General features: G+C 35.0%; 1 protein-coding gene across 2 annotated transcripts in view; it reads left to right on the forward strand.

Moving 5' to 3' along the window:
• EVC2 (EvC ciliary complex subunit 2) overlaps positions 1 to 22543 on the forward strand; it is a 209632-nt gene that overhangs the window by 30608 nt on the left and 156481 nt on the right. For both annotated transcript variants that reach the window (XM_007496745.3, XM_007496747.3), the window contains exons 6-7: positions 9744 to 9853; positions 17569 to 17622. In XM_007496745.3, coding sequence (XP_007496807.3) covers positions 9744 to 9853; positions 17569 to 17622 — 164 coding nt within the window. The remainder of the gene's footprint in view (positions 1 to 9743; positions 9854 to 17568; positions 17623 to 22543) is intronic.

Consider the following 22543-nt stretch of genomic DNA (forward strand, 5'->3'; position numbering starts at 1 on the left):
CTTGAGAATGTGGGTTTTAAAATTAATATTCAATAACTAAGTATTATATTTTAAAAGTTTTATCAATAATAATTAAAGTAAAAAAATAACTAGCTAAAGAAGTGCTAACCCAGCCTGGTTGTGAGAGAAAAAGAGCAAGGGAGGAGTTATAGCCAACTTATAACCAATCACACAAATGTGAGGACACAGGAAAAGTGAAAAGGATTCTAGGTAATACCGAAAGGAATTTTGGGTAATGTAGTTTTTAGGGGTTAAAGAATTTCCTACTAGGCAAGAACCTGGGTTTAAATGCTACCTCAAATACTTATTTCTGGTGTGACTTTGGGAACTCATTTATTTTCTAGTTTTTTTTTATTTGTTTGCTTGTTTTTTGGCTGTTGAATGAGGGAAACTAGATGGCCTCTGAAGTCTACCTTCTAGCTCTCTGTGAGTCTACAATCTCTGGTCCCATGAAGCATAGGTTGTATAGAGAGTCTTCTAGCCTCTTCCCCCTTTACTTTTTATAAGAAAGTGGCAACTACCTTGAGATATATATGTGTGTAAGTGTGTATACATGTATGTATACACATATCTGTATTTTATATCTATCTATCTATATATTCATTTATTTAGTATTGTAGATTTATAATAATAATGTTGATGTGCCATAGAGAGCCACTATCAGAGTAAAACAAACCTGGGTTCAAGCCCTGTCTCTAACTCATTCTGCCTCTGGCTATAAGCAAATAATTTAACCTCCAGATGCCCTGAGGCAATTCTAAGACTATAGAGGCTTTAGATATGTCATAAATATATATTTAATATATTAATAAATATATGCACACATATCTGTATTGTAGATGACTAGGTGATCTACTTTAGTGAAAGGGATTTCCATATTGATGATATAAAAGTCCAGGACCAAAGTAATATTTAAAATTTGTATAGCCTTAAACATTTTACATATCATTTCTTTCAAAGTGTCCAAATGAGATATATCTATCTCTATATCAACTATTACTTTTTCCATTTTACAGTTCAGGAATATACAAGGGAAAACAATTTGCTTAAAGATGCCTTAATTAATTAACATCAGTATCAAATTTTTTGGCCCCTAAGACCAGTGTTCTTTTTGGATATATAAATATCATGATATGTGGTATATATATGATACTATATTGATTACATGTTCTGGAGGTACTGTGGACAAGACAATGTTACTGCCTTCGGGGAAATTTTATTCTGGTAGTGGAAATAAGGCATATTTATCAATAATTAAATGCGTATAATATGTGTCTAAAATCAATAGAAAGTTCTATGGGATAAAATGATAGAGAGATGTTACAGACAAAAGAGTGGTTGCCATAAACTGTGACTGTGAAAATGTGGGTTTCAAGACTTTGAAATGCCAAAAACTGTAAAGATAATTTTTAATGTCTTGATTTAAATCAAAAATAATTGGTAACCATGGGAAAATTCCCAAATATGAAATACCCAAGTCAGCTGGGTTTTATGGAGATTTTAATTAATACAAATTAAGGGATTAAGGAAAGGGGGGGGGGGAGAGAGAGAGAGAGAGAGAGAGAGAGAGAGAGAGAGAGAGAGAGAGAGAGAGAGAGAGAGGGAGAGAGAGAGAGAGAGAGAGAGAGAGAGAGAGAGAGAGAGAGAGAGAGAGAGAGAGAGAGAGAGAGAGAGAGAGAGAGAGAGAGAGAAACAGGAAATAGGGCCTAGGTAAATGGCCTAGGCCTTTCTCCTTAAGAGTGAAAACTAAGTCAGTCTTTAATCACTCACCACAAGATCCTTCCAAGCAAAACTCTAGTGTTCAGAGAGACCCTCCAGTTCAGCTCAGGAAGCTGAACTAACTCAGAGGCCCCAGCTCTTTTCTTTTAAAGAAAAATTTCTCTTGCCACCTCCCCTAAATTTTCACATCTACCAATCACAGTAGACACTTTCCAAAGGATTTACCATTCTTAATTCACATCTTGTTATCACCTTCTCTGGGTAGACTAAAACCTCACACCTCTTGCTAAGCTTGCTTGACATTTTAGTGATTAATTTGACCTTCATAGGTACTTAGCACCTTTTTGTATTAGATAAAAAAAAATAGAGCCAGCTTAAGGGTTTTAGCTTTACTTTAAGTATGGGCTGGGTACCTTTCCATTGTTCAGTAAGGAGTTTTACAACTTTTTCTTCCCCTAAAGTATGCTTAAGTATGGGTGGGGTAATGTTAGAAGTCCCCACATTCCTGATCAAGTACCTTCATTGTTTAAAATGGGTTTAACTTAATCAAATCTTCTGAAGTAGAATCTGAGAATAAATTTTAAGATTCACAGAGATCACTTCTAGGCTATAAGGAATTAAACTAAAGGTTTGACTAAATATATGAGAATGCTAAGATAATACTTTGGTTGCAGATTTAAAAATATTGTAGCCCAAGTCAAATTGATTTTTAATAGTTTTATTTACAAAAAAGTTAAAAGTGAAAGTAGAGAAATGTAAAAGAGGGTAGAGAAGAATTCTAGCCCATCACCCTGAATGTTGTTCCTGTCCCCTGCTCATCTGAGGCAGGGCTCATTAATCCCTCAGCTGGAGGACTTGGTGGCGAATTAAACAATGTTTCAACCCACAGGGCCTCCTCCAAGAAGGCAAGGCCTCTCCAGAATGAATCTCTCCAGAAGCCAGAAAAAGAGGGTCAGCTTCTCACTCACCCAAACTGTAGCTCCAAAGGAGAAGATCCAGGAGCAGTCTTACCAGCAGTCCAAGAGCCAAAGCCCCAGATTGAAGTCCCAATTCTTAGCTCCAAGCTGAAGTCCCAGTTCAAGATCCTCCAAGCCCCTAATTCAGGCTAAAGACCCCTTGGACAGGAAGTTCAGGGCCCTTTATAGTCCTTTTTCTAAGTCACTTCCTGTGCCTTCCTCCACTTTACAGGAGCCAATTGCAGTCTTTAAATTTGCTTAACACTGCCCTGGGGTGGTCAGTTACCTCTGGGTTTTTCACCCACTTTTAGTAAGTGGCTTGCTCTCCCCTACTTAGTGTTAAGTAGGGGTATTTTCAGTTTTTGTTCATTAATTTAAAAATAGGCAAGGGGAGAGTTAATCCTATCTTCACAAGTAGTATGAGGTATGCTTTAGGCAAGAGTTGTCATTTTGAGCAAGTTTTTTTTTTTAAACCCTTACCTTCTATCTTAGAATAACTACTGTGTATAGATTCCAAAGCAGAAGAGCAGCAAAGGCTAGGCAATTGGGGTTATGTGAATTGACCAGGGTCACACAGCTAGGAAATGTCTAATGCCAGATTGAATCCAGGACCACTTAACTTTGGTCCTGGAATTTTATCTACCAAGCCATCTAGCTGCTCCTGAGCAAGATCCTAAATGTTGTGTGTGCCCATATTGGGTAAATGAGCAAGTCTGGGGAAAAGGTCATCTTAGGTAGTAAACAATAGGAGTAAAAGCAAAGAGAGAGACCAGAGAACCCAAGACATGTCTAAGAGGTTGGAAAGGCTAAAGAACTCTGATCAATTCAATGACTGCACATGATTCCAAAAGACCTATGATCCAATATGCTGATAAAAAGATGGTAGACTAAAATATGCTATGAAGAAGCAGTAGACTGAAAAAAAGGTGGTATGATACAGGTGCAAAGTGACAAAGTAAGAATTTGTTGGTTTGACTATGCATATGTTTTAAGGATTTTTTTTTAATTTAGGGGGAAATAGGAAGGAAAGGAAGATTTGGAGAAGGAAGGAAGGAAGGAAGGAAGGAAGGAAGGAAGGAAGGAAGGAAGGAAGGAAGGAAGGAAGGAAGGGTGGGAGGGAGGAAGGAAAGGAGAAAAAGGGAAAAAAGAAAAGAGAGTCATTGAAGAATTTTTAGCAAATGCACATAAAAAAGGCCAAAAGAAAGACCAGAAATAATCAAAGACAAGTAGGACAGCTTTGAGAGCAACACATTTAATTATATATCTAAAAAGAAAAGCAAACTGTACACAATAGGGATTCATTATTTCATCTACAACCCTGTTTTGGTTCTGCCAGGTACATAAAAGTGCAAATTTTATTTTGTTTCAAGTTCATAATTAAAAAAATAAAATTCAAAAACAGAAGCAAAAAAAAAACCTTTAAAATATGTCTGGGAAACTGTGAGTAGGACATTTTGGCTCAAGCTTGAAGTATATTAGGGTTAGTTTTATGAACCAGAGCCAGAAAAGTATGTTGGAGATGAAATACATTAGGGATTTAGCTAAAAGAAAAAAAATACCAAAACATTCAACCCACCATCCCTACCTCCTCCTATCTCCATATATATATATATATATATAGACTACAGAAATTGTTCATACTGAGCAATAAAAAAATAATCTTTTCTCAGAATGTAAGGAATTCTAAACTCATCTAATCTAGTTTATGCCTGAAGCATAAATTCCCTCTATAGTATAGTAACTCTGGCAAATGGTTATCTACTTTTGTTGAAAGTTTATAATTATGACCCTGAGGCATTATTAGATGTTAAGCTTCTCAACTGATGCTCAGTTATTGCAAAAGGATATCGGGCTAACCCTGAATTAGCCACCATATCCAATTTATTAAAATGCCCATTATCACAGGATCTGCTCCAAGGCCATTGGGTCCAAGGCAATATCTAAACCAGAATCCCTCTTGCAAAACCCTCAGTAAACACTTTGGATTGACCTTTGCTTGAAGACCTCTAAGGAGGGGAGATCCACTACTTCTCTAGACAAATCATTGTAGTTTGGCACAGATAAAATTGTTAGGAAGTTAGGAACTTGATAAAAAATGCTTGACTAAAACTATCTTTTATTCACTGCCCTAATCCTGCCCTCTGGGGCCCCATACAGCAAATCTAATCCCTTTACCCAAAATATTCCTTCTGATACTGGAAGAGCTCTCTAATTTTTGTCTTCTGGAGAATAAAAGTCCCAATTTTGGTAAAGCCAATAGTCCAATTTATGATCAATTGATCTTGAAAACATGCATTATTATATATTTTACAAGTGAGATATTTGCAAAGCCCTTTGCAAACTTTAAAGATCTATAAAATTGCTAGCTGTTGGTAATCCCTATTATGTCATCAGGTTTGTTGGAGAGATTGAAATTGTAGTAACAAGACTAGGTTCTGCTAATTACTGTGCAACCTTGGACAATTTTAACCTCTCCAAATTTACACATCTTATAAAATTAATATGTTAGGTTCAGTAATCTCTAATGATATTTTTTAATTGCAGATCTCTAATTTTATTGGACATAGTCCTCCATAAAGTATGACATTTAGTACTGAACAAGATACTTTAGATATGGTTTAACTGAGGAGCTGGATGGTGAAAAGGAGAAAGAACTGACCTTGAAATCAGAAAAACTTGGGTTCAAGATTTGCTTCTGATGTTACTGGATGGGTAGACTTGGGAAAATCTCAACTTCTCAGTTCCCTAGGCAACTGTACAAGTCTCTTGATTTCTGAGCTGATTCTAACCAACCAATCAATAAACATTTTTAAGCACTTATAGTGAACCAGGCATTATGCCAAGCACTGATTAGCACTGGTTAAAGGGAGTTCTTTCTCCCCACAGCAATAAAATAACAAATGGGGTAAAAGGAATGATTTGTCTATGGCAAAGTACAGAGGGGCTATCAATTCTTTATGATGTGTACTATTTTTTTTTCTTAATGCAGCTTAAGTTTGCATGAAGGTAACTAAGTGGCACAATGTTCGAGGCTTAAAAGCAGGAAGATTCACCTTCTTGAGTTCAAATCTTGCTTTGGACACTTACTGTCATATCACTTAGCCTCACTGGATTCAGTTGCCTCATCTCTAAAATAAGTTGGAGGAGGAAATGTTAAACTACTCCAGGATCTTTGCCAAGAAAAACCCAAAGGGGTTATGGGGAATCTAACACAACTGAACAACAAGAATTTGTTTGAGCTTTCTTGGCTGTTCTATCACATTGTTGATTAAATCTGTTGATTAAATTTTAATCTGTAGTCCATTTAAACAAATAGAAAACTATCATTTACCCATGTCTCTCCTTTGTGGAAGTTGATTTTTTGAACCTAGGTGTAAAACTTCACATTTTTCACTATTAAATGTCCTTATATCATATTTGACCCAACAATCTGGATTACTGAGATTCCTTGGATCCTATCTCTGTCACCAAATGTACTGGCTCTTTTTTCTAGACTTGGAATACCTGCATAGTTCAACAGGAAGCAAGCATCTTCTCCTTTTTATAGTTGATAATCATGCCACTTCCTATGTATTGAGCTCATTTGAAGTTTGAGCTAAATCTATGTAATATTGTACAATGAAGGCTAGATTTAGTGTCAAAACCAAGTTCAAATGATGATTTTAATAACTACCTCTGTGACTTTGGATATGCCCCTTCCCTTCCCTTTCTTTATCACATTAGTGTCCTCAGCTATAAACTGAGGAGGTTGGGCTATATATTCTTAAGGCTGCTTCCATCTCTAAATTCTATGTGCCTCAACTATATATACACAAACGGTCCAGTTAATCATCACAGAAAATACTTTCCAATCTGGTCAGAAGCTCTCCTGAGTAGGTATAGAAAGACAAAAAAATTTACTTCTTACTAAGAAAAGCTGAATAAGTTTTAGTATTAATAAAACTCACTCTGGTAAATAGTTTAACACAATCTCCTAATTTTGCCTAGTTTCCATTTTTAGGAAAATCTTTTAAAATGGCCCATTTGCCACAATTTGTGACAATTTTTTAAAACAATTCAAAAAAGAGGTGAATAAAAATAGCTTTGTTTATTTTGTAAAAGTTAAGAATATTCATAGCAAAATGTAATGATAGTATCAAAACATTTTACCTAACATAATTTTAAAATATAATTTATACTTTCACATTGCTCTCTCAAATATCTTATTTGGTGGTAATAATACTTTTTAATAGCTGAAATAATATATCATCTTTATAGTGAATAGTATTTTTGTACATTAGGTCTTCTGATTTTTATAACTAGTCTATGAATTAGAGAACAGGTTGTATCATCAACATTTTACAACTGAGGAAAGTGAGTCAGATTTCTCCAAAGCAATGCAGATTATCAATAGCATTCTGGGTAGGAAATAGACTAGAGTCCAGAGGTATTAGAGGCATTATTGAAAACACTGATTTTCAGGGTAGGGATTGAAATCTTTGGCAAAGAATAATTGGAATTTAGCCCCATAACATATCAAAATTCTTTAAAAAAAAAAAAACCTTCTGTTAAGACAAGTCCAGCTAATTGGAACCATTATGTGGTTTGACAGTGATTGTAGAAAACCTGCTAGGTGACTGGATGGTTTTTCTTATTCATAGTGTCTTTTTAAGACAAGAGGTCAAAATTAAAAGTCTGTTGTAATATTCCTGGATTATTGAGAATAACAATGGCTTTCTGGACTTGGAATCATAGATTAATAAGATTGATATTTAGAAGGGATCAAAGAAATAATGACCATCAGCATAGGGTAATAGATTTAGATTATATTGGCTAAACTTTGGACTTCAGCGATCCTCGATGTTAACGTCATCATTGTAAAGGTGAGGAAACTGAGGTCCTGAGAGATTGAGTGACTTGCCCAAATGGCAGAACTGAAATTTGAGCCCATTTCCTCTGAGACTAAATCTATGTCTCTATCCTTGGTACTTAGGGTTTAAAAGTTTTTGGTATCATGGGTCCATTTTGTCAATCTAATAAAGCCCCTGGACTACTGTTCAGAATAAATTTTATTGGCAAAAATAAAATACACAGTATTTCTAGGGAAGTAAGTTTATATTGAAATATATTTATCAAAATATTCTTTTTAAAAGACCAAGTTCATGATCCTGAAGCTAAAAATCCCTATTTGTTGTTGTTGTTTAGACATTTTCAGTCATGTCTAGCTTTTTGTGATCCCCTTTGGGATTTTCTTGACTAAGAAACTGGAATATTAGCTATTTCCTAACTCATTTGACAGATAAGGAAACTGAGGCAAACAGGGTTAAATGACTTGCCCAGGATCACCCAGGGATAAAGTGTCTGAGCCTGATTTGAACTCATGAAGAGGAGTCTTCCCAAGTCCAGACCTGGCACTCTATACACTATGCCATAAGAATTCCTATTCTATAACATGAATGCTTTTCGAAACTGAAGACCAAACAAATTAAGTCAGGTCACACAGGTGACAAAGGGTAGAGAGAGTATCCAAACCCATAGCCTCCAATACCATATCCAAGATTCCTGGATACTACATCAAGAAACATGGATTCAAATTCTAGCTGTGAAAGCATTTGTGACCTTAGTTAAGCTTTATGTGTCACACTTTCTAAGTCTGGCAAATAGAAGAAACCTTTCTCATAACACTGCTTTTGGGGAAATCAGTTTGTAAATTCTATAGCCCTATGCAAGTGTGAAGTATTATTTCTAGAACTCTTCCCAGTTTCCAAAGTTTTTCTCACCTTAATCCTCTGTGGTTATTAGAATTTGTGACATAGAAGGAGAATGATAGGAGGGGTTAGAATATCGTTCCTCAGATAAGGCAACTCAGAAAGGTTTTGACTTACTCATTCCTACCCTGAAAGTGACAGAACTGCCAATAAAAGCTATCTTCTGTTGACTTGTCTAATAAGCTTCTGTTAGCATATTGACTATAAATAATTTTATGCAATCCTAAAAATCAGTGCAAATTTTAATGCAAATTGTTGTGAATTTTATTTATATAATACAAATAGGGTAGTTGTGAGATATTCAATGTATTATTTTCTTCATTTTACAGAAAGAAACTGAATTTCTGATGATTTAAATTATATGTTCAAAGTAGCACAACCCATGAGGGTGACCAAAATTCAAACTCAGGACTCTCTAATGCCAAATTGAAAATACAACGAATCTGATAGTTGATAATGTTAGAGGTTTTCTAGTGAGTCATCACACATCATGGAGGAATTAATTCCCTGTTTCTCTGATAGGGGATCATTCAGCCTTTGAACCACATAATCATAGGATGATGAAACAGAGATGGAAACAGCCTTTTCTGTTCAGTCATGTTTGACTCCTTATGATCCTATATGAGCATCTTGGCAAAGATACTAGAGTGGTTTTCCATTTCTTCTCCAGTTCATTTACACATGGGGAAACTGAGGCACAAAGGTTAAGTGCCCAGGGTCACACAGCTATTAAATACCTGAGACCAGATTAGAACTCAGGAAGAAGAGTCTTCTTGACTCCAAACCCAGCAGTCTGTTCACTGTACCACCCACATGCCCTTCAGACAGTGGCCTTAAAGATCATCTAGTTCAATCCATCCTTTTATTGAAATGAAAGCTTTTATAGCTGTAGTGACATCTTTAAAGTTTCAGCTCATTAGGGGCAGTTCCGGGACTCTAGCACCAGTCTTCTGACTCCAAGACCAAATCTTTCCCAGTAACCAAACTACTTTTCCAAAAGTTGAGGTCATTCCAAAGCCCTGCTCATAGTTTTAATTCACATTATTTATTAAGTAAGCTTCATACAGATTGCTCTAGGCAACACAAGCACAATTTCTGCTGATGGAGAACAAAACCTTATTTGATGTCCCCCCCCCCCTTGGGAGAAAAGACTGGGCTGTCAATCAGATTTAAAAGGCTCTTTTGCTTCCAAAATTGGATGAGATAGTTGCATTATTATGATCCTCAATCCCTGGAATAATGGGAGGTGGTGGGAAATGGATAGCTTATTGGCTGTCCAGGGATTCTAATGGTGTTTCTTTTGGGCTCTTTGTTTCAACAGCTGGTGATTTTTACTCAGTAAGCTACAGTGCCCTGCTGAAGGCCAAAGAAGCCAGAAACAGCAAGATTCTGAGTCTCCCTGCCCACCTAACATTTCAGAGTCTATCCCTGGTATATTTTCCTTTTGGAATTTTTCCTTTTGTCTTATGATTGCAGTGGCTTGCAAATAGTAGGTATTAATAGAAAGCTTGTTCAATTGCATTGAATAGAATTTTTTTTCTTTCCCATTACATGCAGTAACAAGTTCCAATATGTTTTCTAAAACTTTGAGATCCAAGTTTTTTCCCTCTCTCTCCCTTCCCATATCTATCCCTGAGAAGGCAAGGAACTTGATCCAGGCCATATATGTATAACTATGCAAAACATATTTCTATATTAGACATATTATGAGAGAATATTCATGTAAAACCAAAACCCCCAAATAAATACAAATTTTAAAAAATTTAATTAAATGTTATTTTATTATTAATTATTATATTATATATTTATTATATTTTATTAAATAATAATAAATTATTGTTTAATTTAATAAAAAACTAATTTTAAAATAGTATACTTTGATCTGCATTCAGAATCCATCAGTTCTTTTCTCTGGAGGTAGATAATATTTTCCCTGATAGGTCCTTCATAATTGTCTTTGATCATCATATTGCTGATAATATCTAATTTGCTATAATTATGTACAGTGTACTCCTGATTCTTCTTATTTCATTCTGCATCAGTTCATGTTGACCTTTCCAGGTTTTTCTGAAATCATCCTACCCAGCCTTTCTTTTATTTTTCAGTTTTTGAATTATATACTTAGTTATCATCAACAACAAAATAATTTAAATGAACAAGTACATTAAAAATTATGTGCAAAATCACAATATTCACATTGTTTACAAATTGTTCAAAATATGTAAATCATATATGTGTGCTAATATAAATGATCTCTGATTTTGAGTTTCCTTTGTACTTTTTTTATTTGGATACTTTTTTCTCTTGATTTTGTGGCTATTTTAAAATGTAACTATAGTATGTATTAGTCTTATTCTTTTTTCTTCTCGTTACATCTCTTCTTATATTTCCCTTATTTTCTTTATATTTTTAACATTTGTCCTTTAAAATAATATAATGAAATCTATTACATAAAAATATCACAATCTATTCAGCCATTTCTCCCAATCATTGCATTTGTGTTATTTTTCAGTTATTTTGTAATTATAAATAAGCTTCCATGAATATTTGCATAAATACACAGTTTTTTAGCCTCTTAATAACCCTATTAGAGCCAGATTCTTATAATGGGATCCCTAGACCAATGAAATGAGTAGCATTATAGCTCTTAATGCATATTTTCATATTGTTTTCTAATATATAGCTCACAGTTGCTCTAGCAGTATAGTATTTGTCCTTTTTTTTTTTAATGTTCCTATCATCTTTTAATTTGATCAACTTTACTCATCTGGTTCTCAGTTAATATACATTACCAGGTCCATGTTTAACTATATTGGACATCAGGCAGCAGATACAATATGTTGCTAGGACCATACTCTTTCCAAAACAAAGTCTTTCCAGCTTGGTCATACCCAGTGGAACCTTTGTTCTAATGCCACAACCCCTCAGGAATTCAGGATTATCTCCTTAGTATAAGTGTTAATGTAAGATTTTTGAAGAATATTTATGCCCTCTAAATCATTGTTGTCCCACCAGGAACAATTTTTGGATTATTTAGATGTTGATACTTAGACAAACTACTAGCCTCATGCAAGTGTGTGTGTGTGTGTGTGTGTGTGTGTGTGTGTGTGTGTGTGTGCGTGCTCTCCAGATATCTGTCATTTAACTTATGTAAGCTTCTATTCATCTCCTCAACTTCTTTCTAATTTATTCATTTTTGTTAGATTAATCTACTTCTGAGAGGGAGAAAAAAGTCCTTCACTATTATTTTAATCTTTTTCTACCTGTATCTCATTTTCCTTTAAGAATCTGGATTCTATAACTGTTGGTGCAATTCCAAAACTAATAATACTTCAATTATATGTATTTTAGCCCCAGTACTGTCAGATATCATAACTTTTATTCCTGCCTTCTCTGGTTTAGCTGAAGCATAATATATTCTGCTTCCATCCTTCACCTTCACCATATGTGTATCTCTCACTTTCAGTAAGTTTCTTGTAAAGTTACTTTGGTTGTTGATCCTTTTTGCTATCAGTTTTCTTCCCATTGGTGAATTTATTCATTTACAATAAACATCAGTTACTAGCTGTACATTTCCATCTACTCTGTTCCTCCTCGCAATTTGTCTCATTTTTCTTTGTTTCCTTTGCATCCTTCCTCAGATGTCCAATTGCCTTTGACCAATACCTTTCTTATTCATACCTCTTGCCCCAAATCTTCCTTTATCCTCATCCCTTTCCCTCTTAGATCCAAACTGGCCCACCTTCCCAGAGGACTTTCTTCTTACCTTTTAATTCTTATTCCATTCACCTTTCCAAAAATGCCTTCCTCATCCCCACAACTGTACCTTTCTACTTTTTTTATTTTATTTTAATTTTATTTAATTGATTAATTTAGACCATTTTTCCAGGATTACAAAAATCATGTTTTTTTCCCTCCCGTCTCCCCACCCCCTCACATACAGTTCCACTGGGTTTTACATGTGTCTTTGTTCAAGACCTATTTCCATATTATTGATATTTGCATTAGGGTGATCATTTGGGGTTTATAACCCCAATCATATCTCCATTGACACCTGTGATCAAGCAGTTGTTTTTCTTCTGTGTTTCTATTCATAGTCTTCCTTTCTCATAATATCATTCTTTCTCATAGCATTCTTTCTCATAAGTCCTTCAGAAATATACTGGATTATTGCATTGCTGCTAGTAGAGAAGTCCATTACATAAATTCCTTCCCTATATTGCCCTTGGAGTCCCTCCCCTAAGCCCTCACCTTACATCCCTATCTCTTGATATATAGTCCCCTCTAAGTATCCCTTTCTTCCTTTTATTTATTATCTTGATGTCCTTTCACTTAACCTACCCTTTCTTCTCTTATTCCCTCAGTTTCTCTTAGGGGATTTATATTACTTTCCTTATTTCATCTCCCTTCCTTCCTGTTTTTCTGGACATTAAGATTTTGCCTTCCAATTGTGTGTTATTGTCTCTCTATCTTGGGTCTGATAAGAGTAGGGTTATAGTACTATCAGACTTTCAGCTCCTCCTCCCCTTTTACATGATGGTTCCTTCACTCATTCTTTCTCCATATGAGATAGCCATTCCACCCTACCTTCTTCTGGTCTATTCTACTATCATTCTGGCTTATATTCTTGAGTTTTCCATCTATTCACTGCCCTTCACAATACTTAGGCAATGATGCCATTCCCAGGGGCAATTGATCACATTTTTCCATCAAAAGACTTTTACCTTTTGGGTTACTTATGATTAGTTTTTTATTATCTTTGTATGTTTCTTAAAGATCAGACTTTCTATGGAGTTTTGGGTTTTTCTCCAAGAATAATTGAAACTCTTTTAGTTCATTAAATATCCATTTTTTAATCTTTTATAATTATGCTCATCTTTGCTGGATTTGTTATTTTTGGTTGTAAGCTCCATTCTTTTATTCTACAAAATGCTGTGCTATATGTCCTGAATTCTTTTAATGTTGCTGCTGCTGAGCCTTTTGTTAATATGACTGTAGCTCAACAGTATTTAAATTGTTTTTGTTTTCCCTTGTTGCTTATAGCTTTTCGCCTTAACCTTGGAGCGATGGAACTTAGCAATGATATTCCTGTGCATTTTCATCTTTGGATTTCTTTGAGGTAGTGATCAGTGGATTCTTTCAATTTCTATTTTACCCTCTGATTCTAGAAATTCTGAACATATTCCCTTAATGATTCATTGAAGTATGGTGTCTAAATTCTTTTTGAATGTAGCTTCTGGGAGTCCAACTATTCTTATATTGTCTCTCCTTGATCTGTTTTCCAGTTAAGTTGTTTTTGTGATAAATTATTGCATATTGTCCTCTATTATATCATTCTTTGGATTTTGCTTTATTATTTCTTGTTGTCTTAGGCAATCATTGGCTTCCCTTTGTTCAAGTCCAGTTCTTAACACATTATTTTCTTCTCTGGACCACTTTTTTCCACTTGGGTGATATTTCTTTCATAATTTTCTTGATTTTGTTGCACTGCTTTTATTTTCTAATTTTTCCTCCACCATTTTCATTTGGTTTTTGAGGTCTTTTTAAAGCTTTCCAAAAAGCTCTTTTAGCTTGTGGTCATTTATTATATTTTTTTGCTGATTTTGAAGTAGGTGTTTTTATTTTATCATTCTCTAACTTTGAGTCAAGGTTTTTTCTGTCCCCATAATAGCTATCAGTAATTGAATTCTTTATATTTTGCTCCTTCACTTTTATTTATTCATTTAAAAATTTTTAATGGCCAGGTCAATAGACTTATTGCTTAGAAATTACTTGTTGCTTGGAAGTTGGGATATGTTACCTCTGGTTTTGGGTGTTTTGTTTTGTTTTGTTTTGCATGTATTTGTTTTTTCCCCTTAATTTTATTTAGTTATTTGAGTTTTTATAGTCCAAAAACTGGATATACTCCAAGTCCCCTGCTGAAACCCTGATCCATGATTGACATCAGATGCTCCAATTAAAGCCCACAAGCATTTCTGCTACTGCAACTGCCAGCAGACAGTCTGACTCCCTTTGTGGCATCATCCAGGGAATCCGCTCTCCTGGAAGTGACCATAGCTGATGGGACCTCAGTTCCATAGTAACCATACTCACCAGTGTGCACTTCTTCCTTATTTCTCCTCTCCTACTACTACAGCCTAGGAAAGAGCAGGTATTTAATCTGTGTTCCTTGGAGAACCAAAGTCCCTTGTTTGTTAGCAGAAAAGTTTGAGTTCATGTCCTTAAAGACTGGTGCCCATAGACTTTCCTTTTTTTCCCATTTGAATTAATTTATTTAGTCAATTTAGAACATTATTCCTTGGTTACACCATAGACTTTCTGTTACTTATTCCTTCAGTCTCCAGCTGTGGGCCAGTAGGGATTTGCTAGAACTAAGGCCTCTGCAAACATAGCTGCTCTCAGGGCCCTTTGGGATGCAAGTTCATGGTTTCAGAAACCAAAGAAAGTTTTCCAGTCCTGTCCCCAAGGCTTACCTTATTGATTTCACTCTGTTTGCTCTGTTCCTGCCCCCAGGACCTACAAATGTGGGATTGAGGCCAGGGAAGTCAGAAACCTTTTCCCCTAGTTATCCTTGGCTGTTGATCTTCACTTCTGGCTCCCATCTGTTTTTGCTGCTTTTAGTGTTTATTCTGTGGAGTTATTTTTAGTGGTATGTGTGGGGGTCTTAGGAGGGAGAGGAAGCTTCATACCCTACTCCATCATCTTCCCTAGCTCTTCCTCTCTTATAGCAATATCAAATCATATACCACAATTTGTTCAGCCATTCCCTAATTAATGGATATCCGTCAATTTTCATTTGTTTGCAACCACAAAAAGAGGTGCTATAAATATTTTGGTACAAATATTACTTCCCCCTTTTTAAAATCTTTTTGGGATACAGACCTTATAATGGTATTACTAGATAAAAAGGTAGGCATAGTTTTATAACCCTTTGGGCATAGTTCTAGGACCTGACCTACATTAAGAGTTTGATCAGTTCACAACTCCAACAACAATGGATCAATGTACCAAATTGGTGCCTGGAAAGAGGTGCCTTTGAAGCTTTAGTAATGAAAACAATAGTTCTTGACACTTATATAACTCTTCATACTCTTCAGCCCTTTCTTTAAGCCTTTTTTTCCCTTGATTTTTCATATAACAAGCTACCCTGTAAGATAGCTAGTACAGAAAATATCATCCTGATTTTATAGGTTAGAAAAAGGAACAAGGTAGTGGAATTTATGGGTCTCCTACAAGCTGAATGTGTTCTTTTTAAATTCCCTGTCCATAAAATGGGTCTTGATCAATGACACATGTAAAACTCAGTTGAATTGCTTGTTGGCTGTGGGAAGGGTGGTGATGGAAGGAGGGAAGGGAAAGAATAAGAATCATGTAACCATGGAAAAAATATTCTAAATTAAATAAATAAATAAATAAATAAATGTAAAAATAAAACATAAATAAATAAATTCCCTGCCCATAGTCCTGTCATCCTATATGCTATCTTAAAAATGATTTATTTGTTTGTTTGATACATTAAAATACTCAGCTCTTTTCAGTTTGCTGTCTTCCCACTTGGAGTTGGGAGTAGAACCCAAATCTCTAAATATGATCCAGAGTTCTCTCTGCCACTGAGTGGTTTGTCCCCTCATTTTAGAGAAGAGGTGAAGGAACTTGTCTGAGTTCACAGATGTGATCAGAGTTTTACCATTCAAATCTAGGTCCTCTGGTCCCAAGTATATTGTCATTTCCTCTATCATGCTTCCCAGAAGCTCAGGATTTCTCTTGCTTTTTTATTTTCTTTCATTTTATTCAATTGCAGAATTAAATATTTGAGACAAAGGGGCCAAACTAAGCTACTTTTCAGCATTTGATCCCCCAGGGCTTCAGAACTCAAATCCAAGGGCTTTTGCCTTAAAGTTAAACAATCCCAAGATTTAATTGCAGACCATTGTTAGTTGTGGTTGTTATATCCATTAATTATTAATGTAGGGATGATCTTGCATGCCATATGGGCTTTTATACCTATGAGGAAAGAAATGCAGTCATCTGGAAATTTCTGGCATTTTGCCTGGAGTAAGAATTTTTTTGAAGTTAGAATTGAGCTTAGTGAGCAGACCAAAAAATATAGCTGATAAAAGTAATAATTAATCACATCAACATTAAGACTGAATACTGAACTTTCTCCATTCATTTGTCACCTCATTTGGTGTGGTAGATTCAGAATGCTTTGGGGCTGGGATGTACTAGAGGGACCTCTGATTCTTTTTCTATATAATAATAATAATTAATAATAATAGGTAGCATGTTTACATAGCACTTACTGTGTGCCAGGTACTTTCTTAAGTAATTAAATTTTTTTCATTTGATCTCCTCAACAACTGGTTGAAAGTAGGTTCTATTATTACTCCCATTTTATAGCAGAGGCAACGGAGATAAACAGAAATTAAATGACTTGCCCAGGAACACCTATCTAGTGAGTTTGAACTCAGATCTTTGGGACTCCAGTCCCAGCACTCTATCTTCTGACCTACCTAGATGAAGAATTTGGAATGGATGATGGCTAAGGTGTCTTCCATATTTTTTTTATTCCAATGGTCCTTCCAGTTCAGACGTTTTATGTTCTAAGTTTCCCTCTATGATAAACTTTGAATCTAGCTCTAGAAGCTAAAAATGGTTCTAGTCAGCATAAATATGATGCTGGACTTGGAATCAGGAAAGGTTAAGTTTGAATTCAGACTTTGATACTTACTACCTGTGTGATCCTAAGAAAATTACTTAACCTCTCTCTCTGCCTCTGTTTCTGATCTGTTAAATGGGGAGATTAGACTAAATGGACTCTATCAGTTTCCTTATAGCTCTAAATCAATGATCATTTGATCTCATCCAGCCCCATCATTCTACTGATGAGAAAACTGGGTGAGAGAGCTAGGCTGTGGTCACATAGGTAAATATTGAATCCTAAATTTGAACCCAGATCCTCTGATTCTAAAAACAATTCTCTTTGTACTGCTTTCCATGGTTTTCCTTAGGTATCTCCTATCTCTGACATTCTATATTTTATGGTCTAAGTTCCCCTCCTGATCTAATATTCTGAAGTCACATATCCAAGATTTCATATACTAATATTAATAAATCTTTTAATACATTTTTATTTCTTTTTTTAGAACAAAACAGAATTGAAGGCACTTTTGACTATAAGAAGACAAGAAAAGACAAAGGTAAAACCAAAACTATAATTTGTTGTACCAAATGTTTCCTAGGGATCTTTTGCATGTCTGTCTAGAAATTGGTCTCCCCCACAGCATTTGAGTTACAGTTAAGAGATGCCAATCATGACAGCAAGTAGCAGTGTCAAACAGATGGCCTTTAAATGAGGACTGTAGCACAGTTGAGTTTCTAAAAATGTGTTGATGCTTGGAACAACGCAGGAATCAAATCTTCAACTCACAGGACACATTCAGTAACTTTGTAAGTCAGTGGTATGAAGTAACAGTTCATTTTATTTCTACTTGCTTTTATTACTCTGGAGTTATTCTCAGGACCAAGGTTCAAATCCTGTTACTCTCTTCAATTTTGCCAAAATAATCCAGATTAATCCAATCCAGAAAGCATTCTCTAAATCCCCTATTGGTGTAATATACTGTGCCAAGCAATGGGGATAGAGAAGACAAAAGGAAAACTGGTCCTATTCTCAAAAAAGCTTGAATTCTACTGGATAGAATAAATCTTTTGAATTATCTAACTTCTCAGAGCTTCTGCTTTATCAACCTATAAAATGGGGAGATTGGATGAGATGATATTTGATGTTTTGAGGGGTTTTTTTGTATTTTATTTTGTTGTATTAAACTTCTGAAATATCTCCCACCCTTTCTTCTTCATAACAGAAAAAGCATCACTTGACATATATATCTAATATATATATATAAATATTAAAAACATATAAAGCATACTTTTATACTTTATACTTTTTTATACTTTACAGTTCTTTTTCTGGAGTTAGATATCTATTGATATATATATATATGTATATATATATATGTGTGTGTATATATATATATATATAATTTTGCTGTTGCTCTATACAACTTTTTTTTTGATTCTCCTCATTTTGGACTTCAAGATCTCATGTTGAAAGATTAAAAATTAATGTCCAATATTTCAAGTATTATTTTTATAAGGCTTATTATCTGACAAAAAAGAACCATGTGACTTAAGTTTTCTACCTGCTCAAAAATCTGCTCCACCAAAATCCCCAACAGGAAGGAAAAGAGAGCTAGATGTGGAACTCCATCCAATTATGTTAGCACATAATGACAGGAACTGAGTGGGGTTCTGAGAATCATAGTTTTTGCTATGGGGATCATAATTTTGTTGGGAATCATAGTGTTTTAGAATTACAGATTCTAATTCCACAGTGTAGATCTTTACATTTTTTAATAAAAACCCTTACCTTCCATCTTGGAATCAATACTGTGTATTGGTTCCAAGGCAGAAGAATAGTAAAGGCTATCTAATGGGGGTTAAGTGACTTGCCCAGGATCACACAGCTGGGAAGTGTCTGAGGCCAGATTTGAACCTAGGACCTCCCATCTCTAGGTCTGACTCTCAATCCCCTGAGCTACCCAGCTGCCCCCTCTTTATATTTTTTTAAACTAACCTGCTTATCATTTTTACAGGGCAGGAGTGTTCCAGCACAATTATATACCACAGTGTATTTATTAAATTCCCAATTTATGGGCAGCTCCTCAGTTTCCAGTCTTTTGCTACCATAGAGTTACTATAAATAGTTTAGACCATATAGGTTCTTTTCTTTTTTTTCCTTGATCACCTTTAGAAACAGTCCTAATAGTGGTATTGCTGGGCCAAAGGGTATATATAATTTTATAACTCTTTGGGTATAATTCCAGATTGTTCTCCTTCTAAGGTTCTTTGAAGCTCTAAATCAATTAAATTATGCATACACTAAATTCAAGGTGGTGCAGTGGATGTAGTGCCAGCTGTGGAGTCAGGAGGACCTGAATTCAAATCCATCCTCAGATACGTCCTACCTTTGAGACCTTGGGCAAGTCTCAACCCTCATTGCCTAGTCCTCACTTACCTTCTGCCCTGGAAACAATATACAGTTTAATAATAATAAAAAAGGAAATAACAAAATACTCCATTATCATTGCCAAGAAAACCCATGAAGAACAGACTAAAAAACAACCACCACCACTATGCGAGGTTCCCCAAATGCAGGGAATACAAATAGGGACCTGCTAGGGACTCTGCTCTCTACAGAGGGAATGTGCATGGAACGAGTTAAATACAGGACAGAATGAAATGAATTTAAAGTAGGGATTCAGATAAATTACTATGAGAAATTTGGTGAAGATGAGATCACTCGGCAGGGAAAGGAATATATTTCCTTAAATATATTTCTTTATGGAAATAGTATTATATTATATTATATTATATTACATTACATTACATTACATTACATTACATTACATTATATTATATTATATTATATTATATTATATTATATTATATTATATTATATTATATTATATTATATTGTTATGTTATATTATATTATATTATATATATTTCTTTATGGAAATAGTATTATAAATAATGATCTAAGATCTAAGATCTAAGAATCTATCCTGGACCTTCTTCTTTGCTCTCCAAAGTCTCCCTTTTTGAGCATCCACCAGCAATCATGGATTAATTTGTTATTTTTTAAAACTCTTACCTTATATCTTAGAACTAATACTAAGTATGGTTCAATAATAAGTATTGGTTCTAAGACAAAAGAGTGGAAAGAGCTAGGCAATGGGGGAAAGTGACTTGCCCAAGGTCACACTGCTAGGAAGTTTCTGAGGCCAGATTTGAACCCAGGATCTCCCTTTTCTAGAACTGGATTTTAATCTACTAGTGGCCCCAGGTTCATTTACCTTGATGCAAATAACTGACAAAACTAATTTCTCTCCTGAACTCTAGTCCTATATCATCAAATATTTGTAATCCTCAATGATCCATATGCATTTAAATTGATTGTACCCAAAACAAAACACATTGTCTTACCCTAAGATCTGTTCTTCCTACACACATGCCTGTTCCTCTTGAGAGTATTGCTGTCTTCTGAGTCACTCGGGAGTACAACATCAGAATCATTCTTGTCCCCTTCCTCATCCTCATCTCTCCTATCTAATCGGTTACCAAGTCTAATCAATTCTGTCTCCAGAATATCTCTTGCATCAGCCATTCTCTCTCCATTTATATCACCACTACCCTTGGTCAAGCCCTCATTACACATCTCATTACACATAATCATTCAGAGTAGCTACTATTTTTCTTTTTAAATTCATTTTTATTGATATATTTTGCTTTTACATGACTTGGATTTCTTCCTGTTTCCCATCCTGTGCCTGTACCTCTGCTAGAGAATTACTTTTTTATCCTATAGATTTTTTTAAACAAAAGGAAAATGAGGAGGGAAAAATTAGCAAAACCAATCAATACATCAGAGAAATATCATAATTCAGTGTAGTGTTTCATGTCTATAGACTTCAGGGAGGAGTGTTTTCTCATAGCTCTTTTTGAGGGGTACTTTTGTTTCTCTAATCTTGCAACATTCATTTTTTATTATTTTACAATTAATCTTTATATTTATATTGTTTATGTGGAAGCAGCTAAGTGGTGCAGTGGATAAAGTGCCATCTCTGGAATCAAAAAGATTCATCTCTGAGAATTCAAATCTGGTCTCAGATACTTACTAGCTGTGTGATCCTGGGCAAGTCATTTAACTGTTTGCCTCAATTATTTTTCATCTGTAAAATAAGCTGGAGAAGAAAATAGCAAAATGCATTACTATCTTTGTAAAGAAAACTTTTAATGGGGCAATGAAGCGATGGACACAACTGAAAATGATTCAACAACAAGAGGTCCTTGTAGTGATTATTTCCTTGGCTCTTTTTACTTAATTTTATATCAATTCATATAAGTTTTCTCATGTTTCTAAGTATTCATCATATTCATTGCTTCTTACAGCATGATGATATTTCAGTACATTCATGGGGCCAAAATTTGAAGCTATTCCTCAATCAATGACCAGCTGCTTTGTTTTTAAGTTCTTTGTTACAACAAAGAATGATGCTCTAATATTTTAGTATATATGGAGCCTTTCTTTTATCAGTGAATTCCTGGGGTATGTGCATAATAATGCAATTTCTGGATCAAAAGTATATGAACATTTTAACCACATATACATGATTATAAATTACTTTTCAGAAGGGCTGGGCTAATTCACAGCTCGACTAATAGTGCTTTAGTGAGTCTGTCTTTTCCAAGCATAGAGACTATCACTTTGTTTCCCTATCTCTGGGGTCTTGGAGACCCTAAATATTTGTTTGTTTAATTGAATGTATACATTCAGAAGATGATAGGATTAGGACCTAGAAGGAATATTAGAGACCACCTAGTCCATCTCGCCTTCCATTTTACATCTGAGATAATTGAGATACAGATATGAATTCTCTATAGTTAAAACAGGTAGCAGCATTCTTGGATTTGTCCAACGTCTAGAGTGATGTACCTCTAAGAGTGAGGTCTAGAAGAGAATGCCATGGGACCTTTATTTCTGCTTGTTCAAATTCACCGATTTCTTTTATATAGATTGATGAAGTTTAATTAATTGGATTTGTGGTTCTTTAGTTGTTTTCAGTTGTAATTGAATCTTTGTGACCCCCATTTGGGGTTTTCTTGGCAGAAATACTGGAATGGTTTGGTATTTCCTATTCTAGTTCATTTCACACATGGGGAAGTGAGGCAAACAGGATTAAATGACTTGCCTAGGCTCACTCAGCTCATGAGTTATCTGAGACTAGAGATGAACTCAGGAAGATGAATCTTTTGTACTTCAGGCCCAATACTCAATCCACCCAGCTGTCTCAATGAACTGGATCAAAGAGGGAAAATCAAGTCGGTTAAGTTGATTTTATATTTCTATGAATGACCTCATGCCAGAAAGAGCTAGTTTTCTTCTCATTTTCTTCTAATTGCAATAGAAAGATCAAGATAGTGAACCAAAAGACCTTAGATCCCACCGTGATTGCTCTACTAATCTGACCTTGGAAAATTTATTTTCTCTCTCTG

The sequence above is a fragment of the Monodelphis domestica genome, chromosome 6 (genome assembly GCF_027887165.1).
Source record: "Monodelphis domestica isolate mMonDom1 chromosome 6, mMonDom1.pri, whole genome shotgun sequence".
NCBI lineage: Eukaryota > Metazoa > Chordata > Mammalia > Didelphimorphia > Didelphidae > Monodelphis > Monodelphis domestica.